This window comes from Convolutriloba macropyga, chromosome 4, assembly GCF_964194025.1.
Source record: "Convolutriloba macropyga chromosome 4, txConMacr16.3, whole genome shotgun sequence".
NCBI lineage: Eukaryota > Metazoa > Xenacoelomorpha > Acoela > Convolutidae > Convolutriloba > Convolutriloba macropyga.
In genome coordinates, this window is record NC_134471.1 from 59803140 (window position 1) to 59830382 (window position 27243).

General features: G+C 35.4%; 3 protein-coding genes across 5 annotated transcripts in view; 1 reads left to right on the forward strand and 2 right to left on the reverse strand.

Annotated features, from left to right (window-relative positions):
- LOC142338574 (uncharacterized) overlaps positions 1–4759 on the reverse strand; it is a 29657-nt gene extending 24898 nt beyond the window's left edge. The window contains exon 1 of the mRNA XM_075388374.1: positions 4069–4759. Within this exon, the coding sequence (XP_075244489.1) occupies positions 4069–4291 (223 nt within the window). The 5' untranslated portion in view covers positions 4292–4759. The remainder of the gene's footprint in view (positions 1–4068) is intronic.
- The window catches only part of LOC142337795 (UDP-N-acetylglucosamine--dolichyl-phosphate N-acetylglucosaminephosphotransferase-like), a 246605-nt gene that overhangs the window by 145772 nt on the left and 73590 nt on the right, over positions 1–27243 (reverse strand). The window lies entirely within an intron of this gene.
- On the forward strand, positions 7009–26925 carry LOC142338575 (uncharacterized). Of its 3 annotated transcripts, none has more exons than XR_012758992.1 (2): positions 7009–7107; positions 26163–26925. XR_012758992.1 is itself a non-coding variant. In XM_075388375.1 (2 exons), the coding sequence occupies exons 1-2, from the start codon at positions 19393–19395 to the stop codon at positions 26760–26762; spliced, it is 663 nt and encodes a 220-aa protein (XP_075244490.1). In that variant the 5' UTR covers positions 19355–19392; the 3' UTR covers positions 26763–26925. The 3 variants fall into 3 exon arrangements, 1 of the variants encoding a protein (XP_075244490.1); XR_012758991.1 differs by lacking the exon at positions 7009–7107 and adding an exon at positions 19052–19189; XM_075388375.1 differs by lacking the exon at positions 7009–7107 and adding an exon at positions 19355–19455.

A 27243-nucleotide genomic window follows, 5' to 3' on the forward strand; every position in this document is an offset into this window, starting at 1 on the left:
ATTGGTGAATCTAGATAACTAATATTAGAGTTACATTAAGTGATGTAAAATCTTCCCAGCATGTATTAAATGATGATGATATCTCCGGAAGTGTGAATGAATTCTTAGAAAAGTGCAAATGCATTCCATTTATGGTTCCATTTGCGACTGATTTGCAGAAGCAAACCATATTGGGTAACCCTTGCGACCCCCACTATAAATCACGGTGCTAGGATTAGTTTTGTATCTTGACTTTTTCACACTGATAATGGGTATATGTACAGCTGATTTTTGAGTCCTTTTTCATCCCCAAATTCAAATCACCATCTTGATCTAATAATCAGATCTCTCCTGTAAATCTCTAAATTCTACTGTAAGATATCATTTTGTTATTCTCTCATTTTTGAGAAATTAATTCTTTTACTTAGTTAAAAACGCTTTTTATTCCGCTTGCGAAAGTCCATAACCCAACATTAAAAAAAGTTTTTTTCTTGTCATCGTATTGTTTCTCAGCTACATTAGATTTTTCATCCCAGAGCTAATTCAGAGCTCACTTCCGTGAAAGAATGTTGAAAAGCGCTGAGAAACAATTAGCTAATTTCATTTAAGTTGAAGCATATTTCTGTATTTTGAAAAAAAAACAATTTAAACGATTTTGCCTGGAACACAAGAAAAACATGCTTGAAGAACACTATGCCTACTTATCTTATCGTAGTGACAATTCTTCATTTACTAATTTTTGGTGCTAAATGTTGTTGAAATATCTGTTGTTTCAGTACTCATGGAACGCAAAATAATTTAAAATCTCGCGGCAAAAATTCTGTTAATTAAAGCAAGGTTTAACTGGTGTAAAATGGCTCAAATTTGAGCTTCGGCATTGATTAGATTTTAATGCATTTTATCCGTACAAGTTTTACCTAAGACATTTCATGGGGTAATATCTGATAATAACGTCTATATGGCACGTGAAGGCGTAATACAGAGTCCGAGAGTTTATAAATTCATAAATTACACTAAATGAGGAATAAACCCCAAACCTTCCGTCTACCATGCAGCTTAACTTGAATTAGTGAAAAAAATCACTGCACCAAGTGAGACAAAGAGTTTTAGTTCGAGTTTGCTTTTAAATATGATATTATGTAGTAGTTTGAGCTTGAGTTCTTTTTCCACCCCAACGTATAACACTTTTTGTTGTCTTTTTCTTTTTATTCTTTATTTTAGTTTAGTTTATAAACTTATACGGTATCTGATTCTGTCAAGTACCATATAGGCATTACTTCTGCTGTTATCTTTTAAGACATTGATTCTTCATTCAAGATTCAAGATAATACAAATTTTATCTAATGATAAAACTTGCTTTTAATAATATAGGCTTAAAATAATTGTACCTTTAATACGTTTAATTGAAAAAAAAAACAGAAGTGCTTAATATGGCACAAATACAATAAGATAATTTGAATCTCTGTCAAGTTGACCTTCAAGATGTATTATATTAGAACATCTGAAAATAGAACAGTGTCCTTGTCGGAGTCGTTTGCAAAATTCAAGTTGAATTTTTTGTTCTCAAAAATCAATGTGCACTATCTATCCATTGACTGCCACCATTAAGTGAAGGTCTGTGAAAAAACTGCTTCATGAACATTTTATAGAATACCAAAATAACTTTTTTGAAGTAAACCCTGATATTTTAGTTTAAACCCCCCTAAAATTTATTCTATTTTTGAAAAGAGATTGTCAATTTCAATATTTATTTCATAATATCTTAAGCGATATAAATTTCACTGAGATACACTGTCTTGACAATAAAAGTTTTTTTGTCATTTTTTTATTGTGTAGGTTCAGGCAAGAACAATTTTAGTCGTGGGATTTTGTATAGGATCATGCACAACAATGACTTGGCTCACGGTTTATCCAGTTTTTTTTTAAAAAAAATAAAAATTAGAAGCGAATAAATAAAAAAGTTGACCAATGACAGGAGAACATGCAAAAGTACCTCTCTAAGCATGGCTTTTCTTTGTCTGAGGTAACATGTTCTCAGTATATCTTTTAAAACTTCAGAAAAATTTTCTATGGCTAGATTTTTGTGGCATTCGCGATGTTTAACGTTTAACTGGACATTATTAACATAAGAAAAACATGACATTAACTGTGAAAAACAGTGATCAAATTTGCATACTTCTTCACATTCTTTTCGCAAAAATCGATAGCGCAAACAATTTCTACACTCAGATAGCGCAAACAATTTCCACACTTGATGTAATTAAGTTCCTAACAAAATATGCAACAAAAATTTTCATACTAAAATTCAATTTCTTCAATTTTTATATATTAATTACGACTGCAATCAGAAACTAAATGACAGGAGCTAGGATATGAGTAGGTGCAAATAGGCTACTTTTCTCAGTTTTTATGCATTTAAGGTTTGCAATGTTATCCACTAAGTGATCTATTTGGCTTTCTTTTGTTTCTGTGTTTTTGATAAGTTGTTAACAGATCGTGGAAATCAGGTACTGAAAAAAATAAAAAAAATGTAATAACTAATTATTAACAATAGCGCCAATAAAACTGTAGATGAGAGTTACGCTAACAAAGGACATCAGTGATAGTGAGCATGGAATCAGACTACGCAACTAAGAAATGTTATCACTAATTTTTACACTCTTTCAAACACAGACATAGTGGATAATGATCAGAGATATTTTCCAATTTTCAGCAAACATAATCTAGACTTGCAACTGCGAAATTTTCCGAGGCGTTATTTTGTCCTCGTTTATGACGCGAACTTTTGTTGAACGCACACAAGGGTTTTGGTGCGTTCAAATCATGTATAGGAGTCGCATTTTTTAAACGGCAATATAAAAGCGCCAAGTACTTAAAGGCGAGCAAAATAAACACACTAGGCACTTTAGGTCGAGTCAATGTCTTCACCATAGACACACCAAATCTGCAACATAGACGAGCCACTTTTGCCCCACAAACAAGATAAAACTTCACAATACGCGAGCTAAAGTCTGCACCATACACTTTTTAAACAACTTTTGCAACATAGGCTTCCACTACACAAACCGGAGGTACACAGAACAAATAATAGTGTCCAATACAATCAAGCAATTGCGTGTGTAATATTAATTAATAACTTTTCATGACCACTCTTTACTGTCCAAGAACACAAGAAAAATTGCAAATTGCTTGGTGATTTACAATTCCTATGAATAGGAGATACTACAAAAACAGTATGTTCAAAATTGGCACATTAGGCGGATCTACGAGAAGGTCACATGATATCTTTTAAATAGGACGAATTTTTTGAGAAACATTCCATTAATTTGCAAAAAGTGAAGCTATATCACTTATCATAAACGTCTCCATTCCACAGTGAATGTTATCCTAGCAATAGCGCGCCATATCACTTTGACTTGTATAGGTCCGATTGCACAGATATGAGAAAAATTATCGAACTTTTTATATGAAGAGACAAACTTTTGTGTTTTTACTTAGACTTTTCTCCAGGCGTATCTGATGCACATTTAGCATTTTCCAAATTTTTTTGTCGTAACAAATTTCCGCATTGTGAAGTGAGATAGAACAGAAATTTAAAAAGACAGAACAGAAATTTACGCAAAATATTGACATATTTCATTTTGAGAAAAATCTTTTTAAGTCTTGATCATGGGCTTTTTTTAAACATGAACGCGGCAAAGTCGGGAACATAAACTTTTTCTGTCTGCCATAGTTTTTTCATAGCTTGAACAAACCAGAGTCTGAATCATATGTCTTTCTGGTCTGGGCGGATCTTTTCATAAGGATTTTTTAACGAGCACCGAAATTTTCAACAGGCTGAAGTCTGGATCTTAGGCGGCTATGGAGTGCCTCGGTACTTTTACAAGTGAAAATGGCCTGGGTGGGTATTTTCATAAGCCATTTTGAACCATGACCTTAATTTAGGTTTTGTACACACTTGAAATTGCATTCCAAATTAATCGATCGCGAAAAAAATTGACATTTTCAAATAAATTTAATCAAGAAAATTGTATTTTGGCGGAGTTTATGTACGCTCTGTGACTAGTTGAGGTATCAAATTCTAATAACCTGGGTCATTGGTCCTCCTAACGTATAATTTCTCACAGAACAGTCTGGGAAATGGCAGAATGACCTCGTCTCTCTCCCCTAGAATGTACTCCAATTTGTACTCTGCCATCTTCTCATCAAACGAGGAGTGAATGAACAGAACGAGAATGGAAGAGAAGAAGAGAGTTGTCCATAACACCAGTAGGAAAACTTGTAAACAACAAGGAGTGTTCGATAAACACATGATGGTTGATCAGAATCTTCTAATCTGGGTAAAAGATAGGATCGAATTCTCTATATCTATATAGATTGATGATAGAAATTTTGAATCCCAGCACAAATGTTAGGGAATTTATGAAACGTTTCAAGATCAGGAAAGAAGTTGAAGGCTAGTGGAGTACACGAACCGCATTGGCACGCAAATTGCTGGAGAGGAATCTTGATTTAGAAGTTTTTTTTCTGCGTAGATTGTTATAAACAATGTCGAGATGATTTTCTCAATTATTTGAGTCGTTTTGTTGGGCACAGAGTCATTTAACGTCAAAACAACTCCTGTCATTCAAATTTGTGCAGAACCAGACCAAAAGTCAAAAGGTCGAAATGTTGCAACAAATTTCAACATTGTTAAGGCTTCTGACGTTTTTAGCTCATCAGTGTTAAATGTCGACCAACGCGTTGGTTATAAACGATCGTTTAGTTCAATTCGTTGCATATTAATAACGATGACTTGGTTAACCAAACTAAGCTAATAGTATGTCATTTACGGCAACCTAAATTGGTATTTGAAGCATATTTGCTAAATGAACTTAAAGTGTGATAATATATATTCTGCCAAAGTTGAAATTGTGATCATTGATGAGTTCTGCAACTATTTTCAATTTTTGGATAACCATGGTACCAAAAAGCTACGTACACCTATTTTTTCCACATTACAAATATCAATTAAAAGAGCATTTTGGGTTCAAATTCCTTCTCTAATAATGAGATCTGCATCAATTTCGTGCCAAATTTTAGACATTTTTTCTTCTGAATTTTTACAGGAAAAACTGTCTGTTTCCGTAATCGCTGCTTCGAAATCGCCCATAAATTTTTAATAGGATTGAGATCTAGACTGTATGTTGTCCATTCCAGTACCTTACCTTCTACTCCTTTAATTCGAAAAAATACCTGCCGTTAATCTTCAATTTATGCACGGGAACAATATCTTTTTGAAAGGTAAGGTCCTGAAAATGCATTTATTTTCTTCGTAATTTTCCAAAATTTCCAAATAAACGACAACGCTTAGCTTGTTTTGACACCTAAAAAGCATTTTCGCTCCATCGGTTTGTATTGTAACCCAAAACCTTAGTGATCGCTCGTCTGAACTCATATTTTTTGTGTTTATTTTCAAGAAATTTCGAAACATTTCTCGGAAAAACTGAACAATTCCGTCGCTGGAGATGTGCACTCCAGTATCATCGTTAAAAACAAGATTATGCCAGAAAGCGAAAGGTCTCCGTGGCATATTGATACGCCATTTTGAAGGAAAACAAATGCTTTTCTTCTTCGATCTGAATCGTCTTTGCAGCATTTATTGACAAATTGCCATATTTGTTGCGAATTCGTCCAACTCATGACACACTTTTTTGCGTTCCAAATTTGGGATCTTTTAAAACATTGCAAATTAATTTTTTTCCGTTTTTTTTACAGTTTTGGGGGTCTTTCACTCAATTTTTGGGCCTCGAAACTGTTATATTTCAAGTAACGTTTGTATGCATACTGTGCACTGGATCTTGATTTCAAGTTGAGTAGTGTATTTAATTGGCAAACAGTTAAAGTAGGAAGCGATTTAACCATCAATTGAGAAAAAAAATTTCCTAAAACTTCCTAACTTCACACCTTTTTCACTCCTTAAAGCAAAACATGCTTACGAAGCACGAGTAATGCGTTTAAAGATATATCATGCCGTATGTAGTTTTTTTGTACCATAGTGTAATAAAATTTTTGAACAGGAACTGCAAAAAACAAAAAAAATTTAAAAAAAATAGCAATAAATTTGCTAAAATATTCGAAATGCAAGAAAATTTTCCAAACTTTCTCACATCCAATAATTATTTATAAAAGATTCTCAGTTTTGAAGGTAAGTGACAAAATGTTAGCAAAACCCTCGACATTTTATTGTGAGTGAACTTGGACTTAAAAATGAACGTCAAAAATCTGAGAACTGGAAATGGAGTCTATTGTTGAGAAAAGTTTAAGCAATTCTTGAGCAGCGTTTTCTTTGTTTCATGGTTAACGATTTTTTAGACAGTGGGTTATAGATTAAAATAAAATGCAGTGCCACAACCAGCAGTTTTTTAGTTCCCTGTAACGCTTCATACTGTAACGCTTCATACGCTTCAAACATTTCATACAAAACCATCCAAAATTTTGTTAAATAGTATTTTCTACCTATAAACCATAGTTATTTGTCAGAACTACATATCTAAAATCGAGAACTCTAAGCAATAAAAGGTTTTCTATAATAAATAATAGTCCAGTACAACTTTAACTCTTTTCAAACAAAGAGAATCTGAAACAGTTAAAACAAAATTAATGAAAAACTTTTCAGAAATTTTTTTGAATTTAAGATTGAGCCTTACATCAAAATGGAAAAGAACAAAAAAGTTCCACTTTAGAGATTAGATAACCGTATTAGCAATTTGTCATTCCAAAAAAGTATACAGAAATATGAAAAAGACAACACAAAAAATTTATGACACAATTTAAGGATTTTGTAATTCCTCCTTAAATTTTGTATGAAACTAATTGAGATTTTTGAATTATTGACAAAAAATTGGCACACAAATATCTCATCAGTTTAATCAAACAATAAACAAATGGTTCTGTTTGCATAATGCTAATGTGCAAAGTTAGTCCACGGAATAACAAATTTGAAGATGTATTGCCACAACTTAGGTCATCAAAACAAACAAAACCAGAGTTTCACTTTAGTTGCAACAAGAAAGCATTCTCTTCTATTAGAAAACGTCACAAAACAGTTTATTTTGTACAATTTTGGTCCGTCCGAGAACAACCCAGGTGAGCTCAACTATTTCTTGCAGGAAGTCAGTTCAGAAAACGTAAGAAAACTTTGAAGGGTGAATTAGAACAACTCACTGAAATCTATCATACGTTACACAGTTTTCCTAGATATTTTTTTCAAAAAAACCATTTTTAATTTGATAGATAAAACTTAAAGGAATTTTATCTGACAGAGTAGAGAGAAAACATAACGAGAATATATGTCAAACACAATAGGCCAGAGTGGCATGAGAGAAAATTCAAATTGAAAATCAATTCAACGCAAACGTGAGTTTGATAAAAATTAACTTGAAAAACTCAAGTGAATTTTTTAAAATTCTATCAGAAAAAAAAACAACACAGCCTTAAAACAGTTTTTGGGAAAACTTTGTTAAATTTCTTCCTCGGAGGATGAATCTGAAAAAAAACTTTCAACGAATACGATACGTTTTTCAACGAAGATTTAAAACATTAATTAAGATCTTATGCCACAGATTAGAAAGATGAAAAATGAATTTTTGTAGCTAAAGTTCTGCTAATTTTTTAATACCAGAATTGGATTTTGGGAAAAAATGTGAAAAGGAAATCAGCAAAATTCGCATAACGAGGCAGATTATATCCAAGCTTTACGAGACAGGCTAACATAATTATGTAAAATTCTTTGTCGATGTAATAAATGTACAAACCTTCTGACAAAAAACAAACTCAACGTTTGGATCCAAATTCAATGTATGGATCCAAATTCAACGTCAAAAAAGTGTTAAATCATTGTTAATAAAAAATTGGATCAATAATTTGTTCAAAAATAAAAGCAAAATGAAGATCCTTGGTGACTTTTGTGGGGCCTGTTTGCAATGACCATTTTGTATTAAGATTATACTCAAATCTCTGTCAATTGTATTAGAACTCGGGCGATTTGATTCATAAACCGTTGCTATTATTGGCTGAAAAATAGACACATGCTAAACAGATGATGCTCCTAGAAGACACATAAAAGTACTTTAAATTAAAAAAGTACTTTTGGATTGTTTAGAATGAACCAGATTCAAATCAAATCAAAGAAATTATTAACTTTTAGTTAAAACTCCTAAAAATGTTTGCTATAAATCGCAAATATTTTAATTAAATGGCTGAAAGAAAGCAACTCTTGCATCTTAATTTCATGCTTATTAATTTAAAAATGCGTTTTCTGGAATGCTGGAAAAGCTCTAGAAACTTCTAAAGCTGCTCTTACTATTCCGATGCCTGACGTTGGAAGCCAAATTAGTAGAAATTGAGTAAGAAATCCCATACAAACACTTCATTTTCTTGTACTGAATAACATTAGCTAAATTACAGAAATTATGAAGCACAAAGAAACGTTACCCCTCATCTTTACGTTTATATCATCACAAAACCCCTTAACAATGTTCTGAATATATTCATAAAAATCAGTAGGCTAAGAACAAAATTTTGGCTATTTAAAAAACAATAATCCATTCCAAATTTTAGATTTTCAAAACAAGCAATACATATTTTAACTCACATGGCAACAGAATGCATTCAAATAGACCTTGTAGAAATTAATTGATTTTACTTCGTATAAATCCAACCCAACTTGTGATTCGTTCAAATCCAACCCAGGTCAACACATATTAACTTTGCAGAACATCAGGGAAGAAAACGTGAGAATACAATATGTGTGATGACTTAGTACAACTCAAACAAAGGTCTCATAAAGTTTACCCAAAATCATGAATGAAGTTTTCTATGAGTTCTTCTTAAACTCCGTATTCAAATACATAATACCTAAGCGATTTTCATCTGATAGAAGGACAGATAAAATGTAGCAATTCAAAACACGCTTGAGTGGCATGCGGAAAAAAATTAAATCAAAAATCAAGTCGCAAACATGAGCTTGGTAAACATATAATGAAAAGTTAAGTAAGTCTTGTTTCTCATTCTACCAGAGAAAAACACAACACACCATTCCAACAGATTCTTGAAAAATTTTTGATTAAATTTTTTAAAGATGATCCGAGAAAAACTTAGATATATTTCATAATTGAATAGTTAGAAACTGTTACGATTTACAATGATCTTTGATACAATGACCTTCAATGCAATCCGAGCAAGATGAGGAAAACAATGATAATTAACCACGTGCTGAAACCAAATATTCATAATTTCAAACGATATAATCACATTCACTTGGTCTTTTCGAGCTTGAGATTCTTAAGCATAAAGCGTTATAATAAAGCATTTCTAAGCAAGTGATTCGATTAATGTTGCACCGCAACATTTGGTCCGCCGACAAATAGGTTAAGGATTAAAAAGTCAAAGCATTAGGCACCAAAAGCATTAACTCTCTCAAAGATTTTAGCAAAAATCTAAAAGGGGAAACTTAAAGGGGAAGTTAAAAGCGGACCCCCCCCCCACTAGATAACACATCCCCCTCATGTTATACAAGTTGATTAACTTGTATAACAAGGTTGATTAACCTAATTCTGAGACCCGGTAAAGTTATCTGGTGGGAGAACTATATCTCAAGGGTTACAAAAACTTTTTTTTTGAACTTCGGGGAAAACAATCTCTTTCTCAGTTCTCGCGGAGAACTCGAAACTTTTAGTTTAGGTTTGCTCCCCCGAAGTAATAGCACTAGGTGCGCGTGCAAAAACTGGCCGAATTTTTAGAAGGGGGGATTAAGTGAAACCCGATTTCCCATCTTTTGCGTTCTTTTAGTGTGTTTTTAGCTTTCAGCACAGCAAAATCCACGAAAAAGACAAACTAAACTTATACGAATAAAGACCAGCAACAAAGACACCAAAAAAAGCCCTCAAAGGCAACAGCAAGTCAAAATGTCCAATCTTGAAATGCAGATACAGTCGCGGGGATCACACCGCAGCGTTGCTACAAGGTTTAACAATGAGGCTGAAAATATCATGTCAAAAGATCTGGACACCATTTCAGAAGCAGATATCAACAGATTAAATCAGGTAGCGACATTTCTCACCCGAAAGCACAATTTTCTGGTAACTTTGAACCAAGAACTTCAACAGAACCTGACGGAGGTGGAAGCACTGGACAATGATATTCTGGAGTCAGAGGAAGTTGATGACAAGTTGACACAGAACATTGATGCAATCAAACGCTTCACGAAACGTTTTCAGGGACCTTCAACAGCAGCAGATGCTTCAACGCCATCTACTTCAACGTTCTCCGATGCTATGAGGAACTCAGCCAACATCAAGTTACCGAAACTCAATCTGCCAGTTTTTTCGGGTAATTATATGGAATGGACTTCGTTCTTTGATTTGTTTAAAGGAGCAGTCATCGACATTAGTTCTCTTCAAGGAAGTCAGAAGTTGCAGTATCTGAAAGCGTCTGTAAAAGATGATGCCGCCAAACTGCTTGGCTCGATACCAGTTACCGATCACAACTTCGACATTGCTATGAATACTCTGATAAACAGATACGAGAACAAGAGGGTCATCATTCGCACACACCTGCATTCAATTGTTTCGTATCGATCACTGACAATCGATAATGCCAGAGACTTAAGAAATTTAATTGAAACAATGGACGAACATCGACTTGCCTTGCAGAATTTGGGAGAACCAGTCAAGAGTCAAGACATTTTTTTTGTTTACTTGATCAGTGAGAAGCTGCCTACAAAGACAACAAAACAATGGGAGCTGTCTTCAAAAGGCAAGGAACCTCAAAGGTATGCAGAGCTCAGACTTTTCTTAGGGGAATGCGCACAGGCACTCGAGGCAACAGCGCCAAATGGAGTAGGACAGACAAAAACTCAAGTGAACGGGAATCAACAACATTTGCACACACATTTGGCGACTTCCGAGCAACAATGCGAATGTTGTGAAGAAACGCACAAAATTTTCAAATGCGGAAAGTTCAAGAAAGTTTCAGTAAGGGAACGTGCAGAGCTGATGAAGGTTAGAAAACTCTGTTTCAATTGTCTGCGACCGGGATACAGATCAGAAGATTGTGATGGATCGAAATGCAAGCAAAGTGGTACAAAGCATCATACTCTTCTTCATCGTGAAAACATTCACAACAAAAACACCAATCAGCAAACAACTAGCGGAACAACCAGCACTCAAGCAAATGACAAACAGAAGAACAACGCTACAACAACAACAGCAATTGCAAAATCTAAGGATGAAAACAAGTTCACAGGAGCTATGACTCAACGAACTTCAGAAGAAGTCTTTCTTCAAACCGCAATTGTTTCCGTTAATATTCACGGCGAGACAATTCTACTTAGGACACTTCTAGACTCAGCTTCACAAAACAACCTTATAACTGACTCAGCAGTACAAAGGTTACAATTGAAGAAGAAAAGCAGCAACACAAAAGTTTTTGGACTAGGTGGGACGGTTCAAGACAACAATGGTCGCGTGGACCTTCTTATCTCATCAAGGAACTGATCGTCCACTGTCAATATTAGTGCGTCAATTTTGACAAAAATGACTGATAATCTGCCATCACGGTTCATTGACACCAGCCAATGGGAAACAGTAACGGAGTTGGAGCTTGCTGACCCAGACTTTAACAAGCCGTCATCAATTGACCTCTTGATCGGATCATCTAATTATGGAGATATAGTGATTGGCAACAATCGACTAAAAGAGCCTAACTGTGGAATAACATATAGGCTATCTATATTCGGTTGGGTCGCTATTGGAAGGGAACAGACAGACAAAACCTAAACAAACGATCTGCAGACATTATTTGTTTCTTCAGAGCCAAAAAATTTGCAGCGTTTTTGGGAAATAAAAGAAGTTCCAGCAGCGCAGCTTTGGACAGCCGAAGAAAAACGCTGCGATGATCACCTCACGGAGACATCTAGAAGAAGCCCTGAAGGTCGCTTCATAGTGAAACTTCCCTTCAGGAACGAGACAAAAGCATTGGGAGGTTCACTTCAACATGCCAAAAACGACTCCGCAGCCTTTTTTTCAGATTGGAAAGACAACCCGACCTTTATAAAAGATACGCAGAATTCATTGGAGAGTTTTTTCATCTCGGACACATGGAGAAAGTTCCAACATCAGAACTTATCAAGCCTTTCGAAAACTGCTACTGTCTTTGTCATCATTGTGTGTTCAAAGAGTCAAGCACTACCACCAAGCTGGGGGTCGTTTTCGACGGATCCGCAAAGACGACAACAGGAGTATCTCCTAACGACAGACTCATGGTTGGACCAAAAATTCAGAAAAACCTTGTTCGATTTCGACTACACAAAGTAGCACTTTCTGCTGATATTGCAAAAATGTACAGGCAAGTGGAATTGGACAAGGAAGACAAAGATTATCACCGAATATTGTGGAAAGATCCAAATTCAGAGGCGATTGAAACTCATCGTATGACTCGGGTAACATATGGCATTGTTTCTTCGTCTTTTCATTCAATTCGACCACTGCAAAATCTTGCCGAAGAAACAACAAACACTAAACTTCGTTTGTCACTAACAACTGATATGTATGTTGATGATCTACTTACAAGATGCGAGGATTCAAAAACCGCCGAGAAGCTCCAGGACGCCATTATTACGCTTCTTGCTTCAGCAGGTTTTGATATACGAAAATGAATATCTAGCGACTCAAAACTTGTATCAAGACTAGCTGCCACTTTCAGAGAAACGGAACACGAGAAGATAATTGAAAGCGAAGACTATGCCATTAAGACGCTTGGGATAAGGTGGAATCCAAATCCTGATCAATTTGGTTTCACAGTAAAACTTGACAAGGGAGCTCCTTTTACTAAACCAGCAAATCCTCTCAGAAGTTTCACGTTTATTTCACCCACTCGGATGGCTATCACCAACAACTATTCAACATAAATCCTTTGTTCAACTGTTGTGGATGGACAAGCTTAGCTGGGATCAACCTTCATCGGACCCAATTCTACTGCAGTACCTGCGACTTCGAGCACAACTGAAGAATCTTGAAAAAATTATTTTTCAACGGAAGGTTCTCAAGCCAGACAAGAAATCAGATTTGCATTTGCACGTCTTTTGCGATGCCTCAACTACAGCATATGCTGCTGTCGTTTTCATCAGACAGGAGACAGACAAATTCATTGAAACAAAAATGCATACAGCAAAGACAAGAGTTGCACCAATCAAATCAGTTTGTGTGCCAAGGTTGGAAATTTGTGCTGCCCTGCTAGGAGCTAAGCTTGTCGAAGCAGTGACAAATGCTATTAGCGATGAACGGTTTCCAAATCCAAAGGTTTTTGCGTGGTCAAATTCTCCGGTTACAATTGCCTGGCTACAAGATTATCCGAGGAAATGGAAAACATTTGTCGCCAACCGAGTAGCCAAAACAAAAGAAATTATTCCAGCCAGTAGTTGGAAATATATTCCAACTGAAGATAATCCAGCAGATTGTGCTTCAAGAGGATTAGCAGCAGCTGATTTGTTGAACCATAAGCTTTGGTGGAATGGACCAGAGTGGTTGCGGCAACCTGAAAACGTCTGGCCTTAACTAGGAATTTTGTCACCTACAGAAGAGACGGAAAAAGAAGTGAAAGTGCAATCTGAAAACGTGAAAATGATTTCATCGAAAGAAGATAACGCAGTTTTATTGATGATAAATCGGCATTCGTCAATACATTAAGTTACAAGGATATTTATCTATATCCAAAAGTTCATCAGCAGTATCAAGAGAAGAATTCAATCTTCAAAAGCAAAACAACGGACAACAAAAATGTCGAAAAGCATAAACGCATGCTCTTCAACGCCAAATGAAAGGACTGATAGTAATGCGTATACGTCTCAACCAATGATCCGGACTTATAAATCAGTCTCCTTACAAGAAAAAGATTTATTCGAAGGACGACTTCAACTGTACAGCTTCATACAGTGAAGTTTTCTTCATAAATATAAGACCATCAGGAATCAGCCCACTGAAGATGCAAGCAACAGCAGCAGAGATGTGACAAAACAAGACGTTCAGCAACGTAACAAATCCACTGGACCAGAGGGGGTTGGTGGTATAGGTAAGGCCGGGGGCCCAGGTAATCTTGTCAGCGCCGGTGGCGCAGATGAAGATACGAGCTCTTTTTCTCTTAGTTCCCTAGGTATAGGTAAGGCCGGGGGCCCAGGTAATCTTGTCAGCGCCGGTGGCGCAGATGAAGATACGAGCTCTTTTTCTACTAGTTCCCTAGGTATAGGTAAGGCCGGGGGCCCAGGCAGTCTTGTCAGCGCCGGAGCGCAGTAGAAAATGCGAGCTCAGTTTCTTCTGCCTATTCTTTTGGTACAGGTAGGGCCGGGGGCTCTGGTAATCTTGTCAGCGCCGGGGGCGCAGATGAAAATGTGAGCTCAGTTTTTACTACCAATTCCTCAGGTATAGGTAGGGCCGGGGGCCGAGGATGTCTTGTCAGTGTCGATGGTGTTGTGGTCTCAAAGGATGATGTCAGTCATGGTATAGGTTGGGCCTGGGGCCCTGTGGATGAGCTTTACATCCTGTCTACCGGAAATAGAACCAATTCTAGCGAAACAGCACATCAATTCAACGAAGATGAAAACAGAGAAAGGAATTGTCTCGTTAACGCTTATGGAGCAGCCACTAAAGGGAAATACAGAAAAAAAGGTTCCTAGAAGCAGCCGTCTCAACAGCCTTTCACCATTTTTTGATGAAGAAAATAAGGTGATTCGAGTTGAAGGACGCCTAGCCAATTCACCGTACACAATAGATTGAAAATATCCAATTCTTATTCCAAGAAAATCACCAATCACTGAAATGCTTATTCGAGAAGCACACGAGAAAAATCTTCACGGAGGACCTCAACTGACGTTATACACCCTTCGACGAACTATTTGGATACCTGGAGGGCTTTCTGTAGTGAAAGGTGTCTTGTACCAATGCAAGCCATGTATCCGTTTTGATGCCAAATTTTTACAGCCTCAGATGGGAGATTTACCTCGAGAACGAGTAGTGCCGTCATTTGCGTTCAGTCAATGCGGACTCGACTATTGTGGAATGTTCTACACAAAAAATGGAACTCGAACGCTTTTGAAAACATACGTTGCAATTTTCAATTGCTTCAAGACGAAGGCAGTTCACATAGAGCCAGTTATGTCTCTGACCAAGGACGACTGTCTTGAAGCCATTAAAGGATTAGTATCTCGTCGAGGTATTCTTGATGAAATATACAGCGACAACTCAACAACTTTCATTGGGACCAAGGGAGAGTTGGAGTTTCGACATGCCTTAGCTACTCAAGAGTTTGAAGATTTGATATCAACATTCGGCAAGGAGAACAATATTGCTTGGCTTACTAATTCCGCCGAGAACACCAAATTTTGGAGGACTATGGGAGGCCGCTGTCGAATCTTTGAAACGCCACATGTACCGCAGAATTGGAAGAAAAAAACTGTTTTTTGAAGACTTCAGAACACTCTTGACACAGATTGAGCAGTCTTAAATTCAAGGCCTATTACGTCCGTTTCAAATGATCCCAATGATGCCTTGGCACTTACACCAGGACACTTTTTAATAGGACGACCAATCTCAACATTGCCTGAACCAAATACAACAGGAAAAGAAACAATTACCTTGACACGACAGAAGAAGAGGATGGACCATCTTATCAGGGACTTTTGGAAGAAGTGGACAACAGAATATTTGTCAAATTTACAACAACGGAAAAAATGGCAAACGAGACAAACAAATATTGACATCAATGATGTAAAAATAATCAAGGAAGAGAACACAACACCCACTCTTTAGCCAATGGGACGAATAACAAAAGTCTTTGATGGAAATGATAAAATAGTTCGAGTTGTTGAATTGAAGACATCATCTAGTCTATTTATACGACCCGTCAACAAGCTTGTCTTGTTAATGAAAAACGATATTGACATACCGTCATTAGGATCTGACATGGAAGATGACACAGATGAAGAATGAACAACAGAAGATACAGACGAGGAATGACAGCAAGGAAATGTAAATTACAACTGTAGAAAACTGGCAACAGGAACTGATCGATTTTAAAGAGTTTTCATAAGTTTTGATGGGTTGCTGAGAAATACTATTTAACGCAATTGACCACAAAACCAAAAAGCGAGTTTCATTGATACATTAGTAAGGTTGAACCAGTTCATGGAGGCCGGTATGTTACGATTTACAATGTTCTTTGATACAATGACCTTCAATGCAATCCGAGCAAGATGAGGAAAACAATGATAATTAACCACGAGCTGAAACCAAATATTCATAAATTGAAACGATATTATCACATTCACTTGGTCTTTTTGAGCTTGAGATTCTTAAGCATAAAGCGTTACAATAAAGCATTTCTAAGCAAGTGATTCAATTAATGTTGCACCGCAACAAAAACCATTAAAAATTTTGCAAAAGAGTAAATAGAGTAAATAGAGTAAAACTTTTTAAATAACTTTGGTATAATTAGCATATATTTTACTTGCATGACCATATGAAAGCAGCTCTCGTATCTTATTGTTGTGATTATTAATTTAAATCTATGTATTTGCTGAAAACTGAAAGAACTCTAAGTAAATTCTAAATTCTAACCCTGCTCCTACTTTTTAGATATTTGATATTTTTTGAAATCAAGTTTGGGGAATCTAATTTGTTCCCAATGTAAATAGAATGTCGTAACAATAACTGAATTAGCTCTATTTTCAGTCATTTTAATCTTGTTATTAGCTTTTGATCTATCAAAGCTATATTTGCAAAACTTTCATTTCATTTTTTGTATCATTTGTTCGAAATGCAAATTTCTAAATGAAAATAAAATGAATCCCATAGAACTAGTATTTGCCATCATTTTTGAAGAAAATTGAAAACATGCATTTCAAAATACACAAGGAACCACAAAAACTCCCTTTTCATGTACTAAATAAATATCTTTAGATAAATTAGAGATTAGAGTCTGAAGCACAGGATGGTGTAGACACTTAAAAAAGCCCAGATTTCCGATCTTCTAATGTCATTAAAAACAAAATCTCCACGTTAGGACGCTCCAAATGCAAAATGCTGGACATACAACAAACAAGGTCACAAAAACATTGCTTACTTCATTTTGCGTTTACCTCATCACAAAACTATTAGTGATAGTATTAATAATTTTAAAAATTCGGTTATAGTTTTGAAAAAATTAACGAGAAAGAGCATTACTTCTTCCAAAATCGCAATAATGATGCATTTTTACCCAGGTTAGGTTCCCATACCCAAGGTACCTCTGATCAAACTGTGTCCAGAAATTGATCTCTGATCAGACCGTGCAAGATAAGAATTACTTCTGAAATTACGCACACATTTTGTTTGGGAATCGACGTAAGAGGACAATTTCCAATTTTCAAAGGCAGTTTTTTTCTGCAAGAAGTTTTTTCAGTTATTTTTTTTTCAAAAATCCGTAGAACCAAACGAATGTGATAACTTTTATGAACGCTTAGTTCGGTTTAAGTGATGAAATCGAAGTTCCGTCACACGAGATTACAACTGACCGAATATTCTTATCGTAGTCTATAGTGTATATCAGGCATGAGCTTTTCCAACAATGAGGAATGTCTGGAAATTCCTCCATATCTGCGAAGATACACGCCACTTGCTAGCGATTCAAGCCCAGTGGCAGAGAAGCAACCCCTAACTAACTATCTATTTTTGCTCTAAAAATCTCCAGTTCAAGAAAATACTGATCCGTTCAACTGATTTGCCGAAATATAGATGCCGTTTTCTTTAATTCAGTACTATTTTTGTATGCTAAGGAACCAGGCGGGCATTATTCAATGTAGATTGGCTCCAATTGACCAATCATGATCAAAGAAATCTTGTTCAATTCTTTGATACAAGATATATTTTTCGTACACAACATTGCCCACGTTTTGTGATAGAATCTGAGCATTAACATAAACATATCGTGATAATTTTGAAAAGAAAAAAGATTTTTTTGTTAAACTAATTTCATGTTCGGTTGTGAAGTCCCATAGGCTGTTAAGGCCAGCACAGTTGGGTTGAGATCCCAGACCGAACCCTCCTCTGGTCATACCATCCTCCAGACCATTCTATGATCGGGTGACATAACCTGGGACTCTCCAATCTGGGTTCAATTCAATCTAGCCAAACGATGCATATCACTAAGAATGATACGTTTTGTTAAATGCAGATGAAGTGAACCCGGGTTGACCAAACTATAAAAACTACCATATATGGTTCTTTACTTACCATAGAACGCACCATATATGGTCCATCAAAGCCAAAAAAAACAGTTCATGATCTTTCATCTCTAATACTCCAATTGATTTATTTCTACATTAAAAACACGGCTGATTGAAGACCTGATACCTTGTTAAATTGAAGACCTGATACCTTGTCAATGTGAAAGTAGGGCGGGATAATCTGGTAGTGTTTTTGTTTGTAGTTGCCTATAACCACCGTTGTGTTTCTGAGAAATAGTCCAGACAACCCTTTTACCCTCCCTATGCCTATCACTATTTTCCCAATATTTGTCAACTGCAGTTTCTATGGGAAAAGCCAAGTAGGCCGCTGTAAATATCAGCCGACGTACAAGCAAGCCAAAAATTCGCATGGTAACTTGTACATGACGAAGCTTCTCATAACTTTCGTGAAGTAATAATCATCGCACTGTGCCGGACCAGCCGACAGGGGATGGGGGGGGGGGCAAACAAAAAAGATCATTTTTTAAATTCTATTTTCTTACCAATCGGCTTTAACTTGACCGACTCCACCATAGTTTGTATTCCTGACGTCCGCTTCCATAGTGATATTTAATATTGCGTACTTGGTTACAAAATTACATACGTAATACAAAATTCAAGTTTCTTATTAAAAGTAAAGCTAAAAATGTTGGTCTTATTGTAGTGTTTTAGATTTCATGGCATGTTACTTTCAGTTTACAGTAGAACAACTGCAGTTAAATCAGTAGAGCTCAAAGTTGTTTTAGTTCAATCTCGAACTAGAACCGCTATGTTTGTATATCTGAAGCTTAATTTTGAGCTGCAACATTGCATTTTGTTATCATTTTACGTTCTGTTCAGAGCTGCACAGTGTTCTAGTTCGAGTTTTAACAGGGCTGGAAAAACTATGCAGGGAGACCTTTTATGTCGAAATAGGTGAGTAACCAAAACAGGAACAAAAACTAGAACTAAAAAGGTAATTTTCCCTAAGTAACTCTATAAATAGGCAAAGAGGCAATTGAGCAAAGCTTTTTTGCGACCAGCATAACTTTTGCGACATCAAAATGAGTGGTTATTGCAACATTGTCGACATTTGGAAACCTCTTGCTGGAAAATTTTTAGTTGTTCGAGTTTGCATAATGATTTTTCTAATCAGTGTAGCTAATTCTTCTTGTCTTCACAAAAATAGTCGAGTTTCTAAAGTAAGTAAATGTTTCAAATTTATTGTTAGATCTGTTTTCCAAAAAACTAAGTGGATTAAAAATTTTTAAAATGTGGATAAATAAACCCATGCTGAGGTGCCGGACGGAAATCGGAATGTTCAGACCGTCCCAGACGGAAAGTGTCGATGTACAGACCTTCGTGCGTTCACCAGACTTTCTTCCATTCACGTTCAGGTTATCGTGCGCTCATCAGATTTTTGAACATTTATGTTTGGACTTTTGTGACTACATAGCTTGACAGAACTGACAGTGAGCTCGACAGACTTTCTTTCGTTCTCCAGATTGTCGTGCTTTCAAAATCAGACGCACTTATTTTTTGGACCCTCTTTTTTTTTGGGGGGGGGGGGGGAGGAACTATAAACTCAAATGGTTTTTTGTTCAGTCAATTTTGGCCGATCAATATATTAATCGTTGAGAGTTGTGATTAGTGTCATTAGACAGCCCGTGGAGCGTAGAAAAAGGAATTAAATTTTTTTTAATTTTGATTTTTGTAGGCAGTGAGGTTCAAAATTTCTGAACGTTGGAATGATATTTCTTGTTTTTGTTAAAATTTTAGTGATCTTTTGCTCAATTTCTCGTTAATTTTCCCAAAAATTTGTTAATTGTGTTAAAAATGGCGCAATTTGTTTCGCCTAAAGACCCAGAGGAGTGTTGTTGACTCTCTTGAATAGACATTTTTACCTCAAAAACTGGTGATTTTTTTCAAAACTTAGCCTTTTTTCATCAAGAATGGCCTCAATCGTTTCTTCGGCCCACTTTGTTCAGATTTGCCGGAGGTACAAACCTCAAACTGCACACAGAAGTTGGAATCAACTTGAAATAGGGCTAGTTCTACTTCCGTTTCTTTTAAGGGTGTTCTGGAATATAAACTTTGCCGGTTTTTTGCTAATTTAAAACAATCATTAAGCGAAACGAATCTTTCAATTTTGACCTAATAACTTTTGGTTGCCAAAGTATCCATTTTGTTTATCAATGAATTATTTAGCTGCTATAGCTGAAGGTGTCCCTTTATCCAATCTGGTTTTGGATTTTTCGTGACATTTGGCAACAAAAAAACTGTAGTTTCATTGAGGCCATGTCTTTTTTAAAAACTAATTTTGCTTTTTGTTCTCTTGATTAAAGACCAGAAAAATTCCAATGAAAACTCAACAGTAGGCAGTGTCCATTTTTGTCAAAATGAGGACCCATGTTTGTATATTATGTTTTCAGGGAGAAAATCATGGTTTCTATGCCGTGTTATCTTAAAATCGAAACGCATTCTTGTGTTTTGCCCGAATTTGTCCTTTTTGCAGTCTCATGACTGAGTATCATTTAAAAAATCCACTGGCCTCCCCTACACAATATACCTGGAATTTTATAATGCTCTCAGTTTTCGCCCAATGGCTCGTACGAATTTAAATATATGTCTTAAGAAAACCTCAGCTTACTTTTGAACTTCGCCACATAATTTGCAATTGTGCCAACCTATTGCTAAGTCTCAGTAAGCACAGAAAGTATCTTAACTACCGTAAGTGAACGCAAAGTCTTTCTAGGAGTTGTTCTTTTTAAATACTATTTTCATTGCTTGTATACCACAGCTTCCAAATAAAGTTCTTTTACTTCTGGACACTTGCTCATTTTGGATGCTGTTTTTGTTACTTTGTCCAATTTTATTCTAACAAAGTGTCACATAATGATTGAAAACCATATGAGTACTTATAGAATGTCTTAGAGAAAAGCGGCGGATATTAACGCCTTCAAAACCGTTTTCTTGCTAAACAAAATCGATTTTTTTTTGTTTCAACGGTATTTGTTTTTTTGCAGTGCTGTCACACAGTCTAGGTAATAGCAGATCTCAGTGCCCTCTTTTGTAGACAAAAAACATTCCTTTTTCATGATTTCAGTTTTTTGTTAATGGTGTTAGTGACTTCGAAATTTTTTTGCTTTGAAAAAACTGATCGATCTTTTAAACTCTGCCCCTTTCTGTTTCTCTTTTTCACAACGTGTATCTTAGGTTTATTAATGATACCTCCAATCCACTTTTAGCAGAACAAATAGTATTTTTTTTTGTTTTAATGTTGCAGCTGATGATTTTAGGGAGATGCGATGAAGCTATGAGTCTTCAGAATTAAAAGAAAAACTTTTGATACTGGTTTTGCGTTGGGTCATTTTTGCTGGCTTTTTAGAAAGTCCCCTTTAAAAGAGGGTTCATTGATTTTAAAAACTAGTCATAATCTGTTGAATTGATAGTTGATGATCACAAAGGTTTCAACATTGTGTTTTTGTAATACTGTTTGTGGAATTTTGAGTTGTGTTTGCTAAATTGTTGGCTTAAGACTTAGTCTCCGACAATTTGAGGTACAACTGTCCGTCTATGAAGCTGAAAGTCTCTTCTGATTTACTAGAGTTAAGTATTTAAGTTATGGAAACATTTGTTTTAAGAAAATCCGAAACATTTTTGACTTTTGGCCTTTTTTAAATCTAATTTCTGACATTTTTCAACATTGTTTCTAATGTAATTACAGATTACATCTTTTCTCTAGAGAAAAGTTGTTTATTAATAGTTTTTGTTTATTAATGGTGTTGTGGTTACGTTAACTTAAGTATGCATAAATCTTTTGTGTTTTGTTGACTTAGCAAAATATTTTTCAAAAATGATTGAACATTTGTGTGTTTCTGGTCATACTACTATATTAATGACGGTTTCCATTACCTTTGATGGTGGTAGCAGTTATTTCTCTAATAGTTTTAAAGAAAAGCACATAGTTTCATGGACTTAGACACCCTTTTTTCCCAAATTATGACTGAATACTTGATTTTCAGATGCATCTGTCACTTTCTGTTGTAGTCTTATGACAGATTCAGGACAATCAGAGATCTCAATAGCTCCCTGTATGGACATATAAAACAATATATTATACTCAGTAGCTTCAGAAAACTGCCAATTGTTTTTCTCTTTGAAAACGTTTTCAAATACAAACTCGTAATTTAAATTTTCGCTCTTTACTTTTCTGTCTACTTGTTACCCAGTCTCAGTAAGGGCCGGTCCCACAAGTTTTCACGACATGCAAGTTGTTTTGTCGGAGCCAAATAAAGGTTATTTGATGTTTAAATTGATAATATTCAGATATTTGACTGGCAGTATTAGTTGCCCGCCGACTTTTTTATTAAGCGCTTGTAAAAAGAAGATATTGAATTTTGGTCGCAATTAAAAGTTAAATTTGTTTCATGACTTCGTTGATTATCTTGGCTGCTATTCTCATCAATGATGAGTATAATTGGTTCTCGAAGATGGCAATATTTAAAGCATTTTCTCACTGATAACGAATGCTCCCAACGGGTCCGATGGATTTAAATAAGACTCTATCTAGTATTTGTTGTTGACAGCTGATGGTTGACTTTGCCTCCTTTTGTTCTTGTTCTTGATGAGTTTTTACAATTATAAATAATGAAATGTCACATTTGCTTTGAGCTGAATAATAAGTTATTGTTTTAGTTTAGGGTTTAGGTTTTACCTGATATAATTTGTCTTTTTTAGTGACTTTTTTATAAATGAAATAGAAATTGAGCTAGATGGGAATTGATTTTTTGTTGCTTTTGTTGCTTGCCTTGTCTCGTAGTTTCATTAATAGCTGTTATTATCGGCTCTCCAACGCGGCACTAACTAATTTTATCATCAGTTTGCACTTAAGACAAATTTTTTATTAAATTTTTTTTGGAGAGTATTGGTAATATTAAGCGTTGTTCCTCTTCCTAATTGTTAGGCAATTAAGTCAAAAATATGAGCGGGGTCGGAACATTATGTGCCAAAGCACATTGCCAAGCTTCCTTGTTTAATTATTTATTACAGATGCAATTAAAATAATATAGAATATTTATTTTAAGCGTGCATGCTAAGAAACTGCTAATTGGTTCAAGATGGATTGGCCTATATACATGCATCATCGACTAAAAGAAAACATCGTAAAACATTTATTGGCTGAAAATTATGTACTCTGGCAATGTGAAAATTAAAGTTTAATTGGAATATTAAGGTTTTTTCACCCTGAAAAAACAGGAAGAAGGTTCTTTTTCTCAACACGCTCTTTTTGCAAACATGACTTAAGATGTAAGAAAAACAAGTTAAATCCGCTGCTATTCGATTGTTTAAAAAAGTAATAAGTATTTGTAATCTGAGTCAGAAAACTTACCATCCCGGAGGTTGGTGGCAGAGTAATTGAGCGCTGAATCAGTATAGAGACATTCTGTTTTCTAGAATGGCCAGTACTCTGTCCGTGTCCCAATTTACACGGTTCATTTTTGATCTTTGAGTAAAATTTGTTGCATAAAAATTATTATGCTCAACTTATCTCCCACCAACAAAGTTTGATTTATATGCGATTCGAACTTCCGCGTGGGTACTTGAAACAATTAATTTGCGTAGAAAGTCGTAACCACTGAGCTAAATGGGCATTGTGGTAATTGCCCACAAACTAGTTTATAAATAGTGTGTATATACTGCTATAGTAATTACCAATTATAAGCTTAAAAGTATGGCATTACTGTTGAAAATTATTTTCTGATTATGAGTAATTTTGAGACTGTACAGGAAACGTTTAGCCTGGGCTAATTCCATGATCTCAATATAATCATAATAAAGAACTGCCCATAGAAACCTTAAATATTCAGGAGATGCAATGTTTCAGAACTTAATTAAGTTTTCACACTTGAAAAGTGCAGGTTCAGCGGTGAACTGCTCTGAGACTCAAGTCCACGACTACAGCTGGAGAGATCCAAATTTCTGGCAAATAATAGAAGAAAAAATATATTTTTCCTTTTCGCTTCATTGTTTTTGGCTGAAAGTTTGCTTTTATATAAATTTGTTCAACATTTATAGCTTTTGTTTTAAAACAATCAAACATGTAAAATAGAAAAGTTTAAAATAAAAAATAAACAATTATTCCTAATATTGTGTTTTATTTTTAAAAAAATTGCATTAAATGAGCTAACATCTCAATCAAAGATGTGAAAATTACCACAGAAATGTAAAAACAGGGCAGAAAACGTCTGAAACGGATTCGAAAATGCTAAAGGTTGGAAAAAATTTAAGAAGTTAATAAAAGGCCGAAAAACGTAATGGGAAAATGCTGCAATAATCCAAAAAAGTCGTGAATGTCAAAAAAGCGGAGAACATCAAAAAACGGCAAGGAAAACTGTTATAAAGGCCGGCAAAAGTCATAAAGCCAAAACTATCGGAAAGACGTCAAAGGTGTTCAATCAACCACCAAAATAGGTTGACAAAAAGTCAAACAAAACTTTAGGAAAACGGAAAATAAAGCTTGGGAAAATATTAAGATTAGCTTTCATAATGAAAAAAGTTTAAAAAAGCGCTACTCTGTTAAGTAAAACTTCAAAAAAGTTACAATTATAACAAAACAAAAACAACTTGTTCTTTTTTTATGTTCCTGTTATAGAAAAATGTTAGGCCGAACTGTCTACAATTCATACTGAGAGGTGAAACCTGTCTTTATTCCAAATTTTTATAGTCGGCCCGTCTTAGCCCACTTTTTCAGCTTTTGAGTAATTGCTTTGGTTTTAAGCACAAAAAAGCACCAAAGAGCAAAGAAGTACTTCTCAGAGCAGCCCCATCTTCGTAAGTGAATCGGATTTGATGCAGTATGGAGTTCACCTTGGATTGCCAGAGTTAAACTAGACTAAGCGTTTTAAAGATTTTAAAATACTTTTTAATTTTATGACGCTTCATGAAAACAACAAATAAATTGCAGACAGAATTTTGTATTTTAACCGGTCATTTTCTCCAAGCGCTCATTCACACGAAAAGTTGTATAAACATTCGTCACAAGAAAAATTTTGCACGTGAAATTGCACGTGATTCATTTCTCACAGGAAAAAACAGGAGCAATCAAGAATTTAAAAAATCCATAAAAACTAGCGATAAATAAAGTTACTATGAAATCAACAAAGCTAAAATTACCACCACCTTAGAACCGTTACAATGAAATTACCATTGACGAAATGCAATAAAATTTAGTGCGTAACTCTAATACTTAAGACGTCGTGACCAAATTTAGATTTCTGACAAACCGCAGTTACTTCTGAAGCATGGAAGGTTCCAACGAAGATGCAAAAAAAAACAAAACAAAAATCTACTAAACTTGACATTAGCTGTTAACATTTTGAGTACTTTCAAAATTAACCCCATTGTACTAGATTGTGGTTACAAATACTTATAAAAGTAATTATAGATGGAACTGTCAGTTATTAAATTAGTTCTCATACATTTAGGCATCTTAAGGGTCAAATCTCATTTGGAAGAATAATCCCAAATTTCCGTTTTTAGTCTAGAACGGTTTAGTAGAAGATAGTTTTGAACACACGAGGAGCGCATGGAAAACTAAAAGTACTCCAAAATCTGATAGAAAATAATTCCAGTTGATTCAGCAGTCATTATCGCACGGCATTCTGGTCTGGCACCTCAAAGTGCGAGTTCCCTTGAACCTGTAGCTTCTAATTATGCGGCCTACATTAAAATGTCCCAGACCGTACATAAATACCACGCCCTTGGCCAGAACGCCCCAGGTCTGTATGACCATAACCGGTCTTGGGTCTGGCACATCGTCCTGCGCGGCCTTAAGTTGAAAGTTATTAACAACTAATGTTGAAATCGTTTCGCATGAGCTTTCTAAATCTAATCATTTTCTGTTTAGCGAGCTGCGGGGAATCTCGAACCAATTAGCGACTCGTCCTTGGACAAGCCAAATGGACTGGGGCTCTTGTCATTCAACGCAATTACAGATCAACTTCATCACTACGACGAACCCAGTGAAGATCTTTCTCCATGGCTGGAGAGTGTCAAAGACTTCTGTCTTTTGAACAGAAACAGGTCTAATTATCACATGCCAGATCTGGGTTCTGAAAACAGCTCGATATCCCAAAAGCTACTAGAATTTTACTCAGATCTGAAAAGAGTGGACGCAATTTTGCTCGATTGGAGCCCAGTAGGAGTGACTGAAAATTCTTCTATTTATGGAAACCTAACTCACTATCGAAATTGGGCCTTAGTTATTGTTCGTCACGTGACGTCCCAGTTAGATCTATTTGGAAACGTGAAGGCTCAATCAAGAACTGAAGATGTGAAGTACTCTATTGAAAAACAACCGACAATTTGCGAGAAATTGGCTCAAGTTTATTTGCTTCTGGATAAAATGTATGCATTTTTTCAACATAATTCCGAAACGTTGATCAAGTATTTTACGGAGAAAATCAACCAAGACTTGAATATTGAAAAGATAGAAAAGAAGAGATAATCAAGCTTAAATTACCAAGAGTTGCAGCTAAACTGTTACGCAATGTTGTTTAAATTGTTGAATTGTATTTGATATTTCATAGCTTTAGATTTGTGTTAAATTTGTAGAATTTTATACTCTTTATGTAAAAAAGCTGCATGAGAAGTAAAAATTTAGCTTTAAATGGATTTTGGCTAACGATAGCTATTGCCTAAAAAATTAGCTGACCTTAGGCACTAAAGACTCTGCTGATATATCTCAAAATGGCATCACGCATTTTCAACTCTATAGCTTTTACCAATCTTTCAGTCCGATAAATTAACAATTGCTATCATTTCACTCCGATCATAGTTCTTTCTATAATTGGTACAACTGACTTTCAAAATTTGGGATACGTAGAATTAAGGGAAACTGTTTTGAGGTCAAGATTTTGAGGTTTAAATGATGGAAAGAGCTAAGATATGGTAATAGCAGCATCTTCAATTAATATACACTTTAGCCA

Excerpts from the sequence above, each read along its gene's own strand:
- LOC142338575 (XM_075388375.1), top strand. The coding sequence starts at position 19,393 with ATGATTTTTCTAATCAGTGTAGCTAATTCTTCTTGTCTTCACAAAAAT. Across the intron at positions 19,456-26,162 it reads AAAATAGTCGAGTTTCTAAA|CGAGCTGCGGGGAATCTCGA; the intron begins GTAAGTAAATGT and ends TTTTCTGTTTAG.